The 1003-nt window shown below is 42.0% G+C and overlaps 1 protein-coding gene across 1 annotated transcript; it reads left to right on the top strand.

Moving 5' to 3' along the window:
- Nucleotides 1-196: 196 nt before the first annotated feature.
- T265_16067 (hypothetical protein) lies at nt 197-625 on the top strand (the record flags this gene model as incomplete). The annotated part of the gene is made up of 3 exons (XM_009179566.1): nt 197-316; nt 363-403; nt 439-625. Coding segments are annotated over 3 exons (348 nt in total), but the record flags the coding sequence as incomplete, so codon positions are not given.
- Between the last annotated feature and the right edge of the window lie 378 nt (nt 626-1003).

Raw genomic sequence — 1003 nt, 5'->3', positions numbered from 1 at the left:
TCGTTTGTTTTTTAGCTCGCTCCCTACCGATCCAAATGGCCCCAGACCCGTAATATTCTTGTTGTTGATAATCCGATAGCTTTAGTTTTATAAAGTACTTCAAAGCTGTCAAAAAAGATTTAAGTTCACTGGTCGAGCGATATGATGGTAAGATTCTTCCTATAACTTTAATATAGTCACTGTAGCTTTCTTCAAGCATGAGGAAGAGTTCCCCACATTGTTCGGCAAAACTGAATTGTTTGGACCACGAAGCGGGCGCCCGTTGTCTGCAGTTCTTTCGAATTTGGAACAAGCACTACAAGTCCACGAGAACTTTGTAAGTTCCGAAATGACTACTGTTATACGGTCTTTGTACCTGTCAGCAAACTGTGAACGAAAAGTACTTTCTAATGCCGTTGGAAAGGTTTGTTCTATTGTATGCATCGATCTGTTTTCTAGAGTTTGCGCGGTCGTACCATCCATTTCTTCTCTGTTCAATGAACGGGAAGATTTGGTCAAAGACCTGGACAAGCTTAAGAAGAAACAGCAAAAAATGGAAACCATGGAACGAACAGGAGAGAACTTGGCAAAACTATCCAAAGTAATTGAGACTTCTTGCATCACCATACCTTACGTCTGCCACTAGGTTGTGGCTCAATTTGAATCTGGAAACGTTCGTCTGTCGGCGATTGACACCTTGATTGATCGGGACTTGAAAGAACTCACATCTCGTACTGAACTTTTTCTAGGACGAATAATCAAGGTAGGCATCTTGTGTTGCAGATCTTATCTATTTTCTTCCACTGTATGGATGTTATTTATGCATGCTTTCGATCGTCAGACCCATTTTCCATCTAAACTCTTACAGCAAGGGGTATATACTGGAATTACCTTCCAGGTTTGTATTTGTATTCGCTGGACAGTTAGAATTCCGGTGAACCGGTTCACTTCACTTCAGTGTACGTTAGTTCGGGTTGCAAGGGCATTTAGGCGCCGTCCGCGCAGAACGAGAGGGGATTAATAA

The sequence above is a fragment of the Opisthorchis viverrini genome (genome assembly GCF_000715545.1).
Source record: "Opisthorchis viverrini unplaced genomic scaffold opera_v5_3973, whole genome shotgun sequence".
Taxonomy (NCBI): Eukaryota; Metazoa; Platyhelminthes; class Trematoda; order Opisthorchiida; family Opisthorchiidae; genus Opisthorchis; species Opisthorchis viverrini.
Note: the sequence above shows the minus strand (reverse complement) of the source record. Positions and strands in the feature narration are given on the sequence as shown.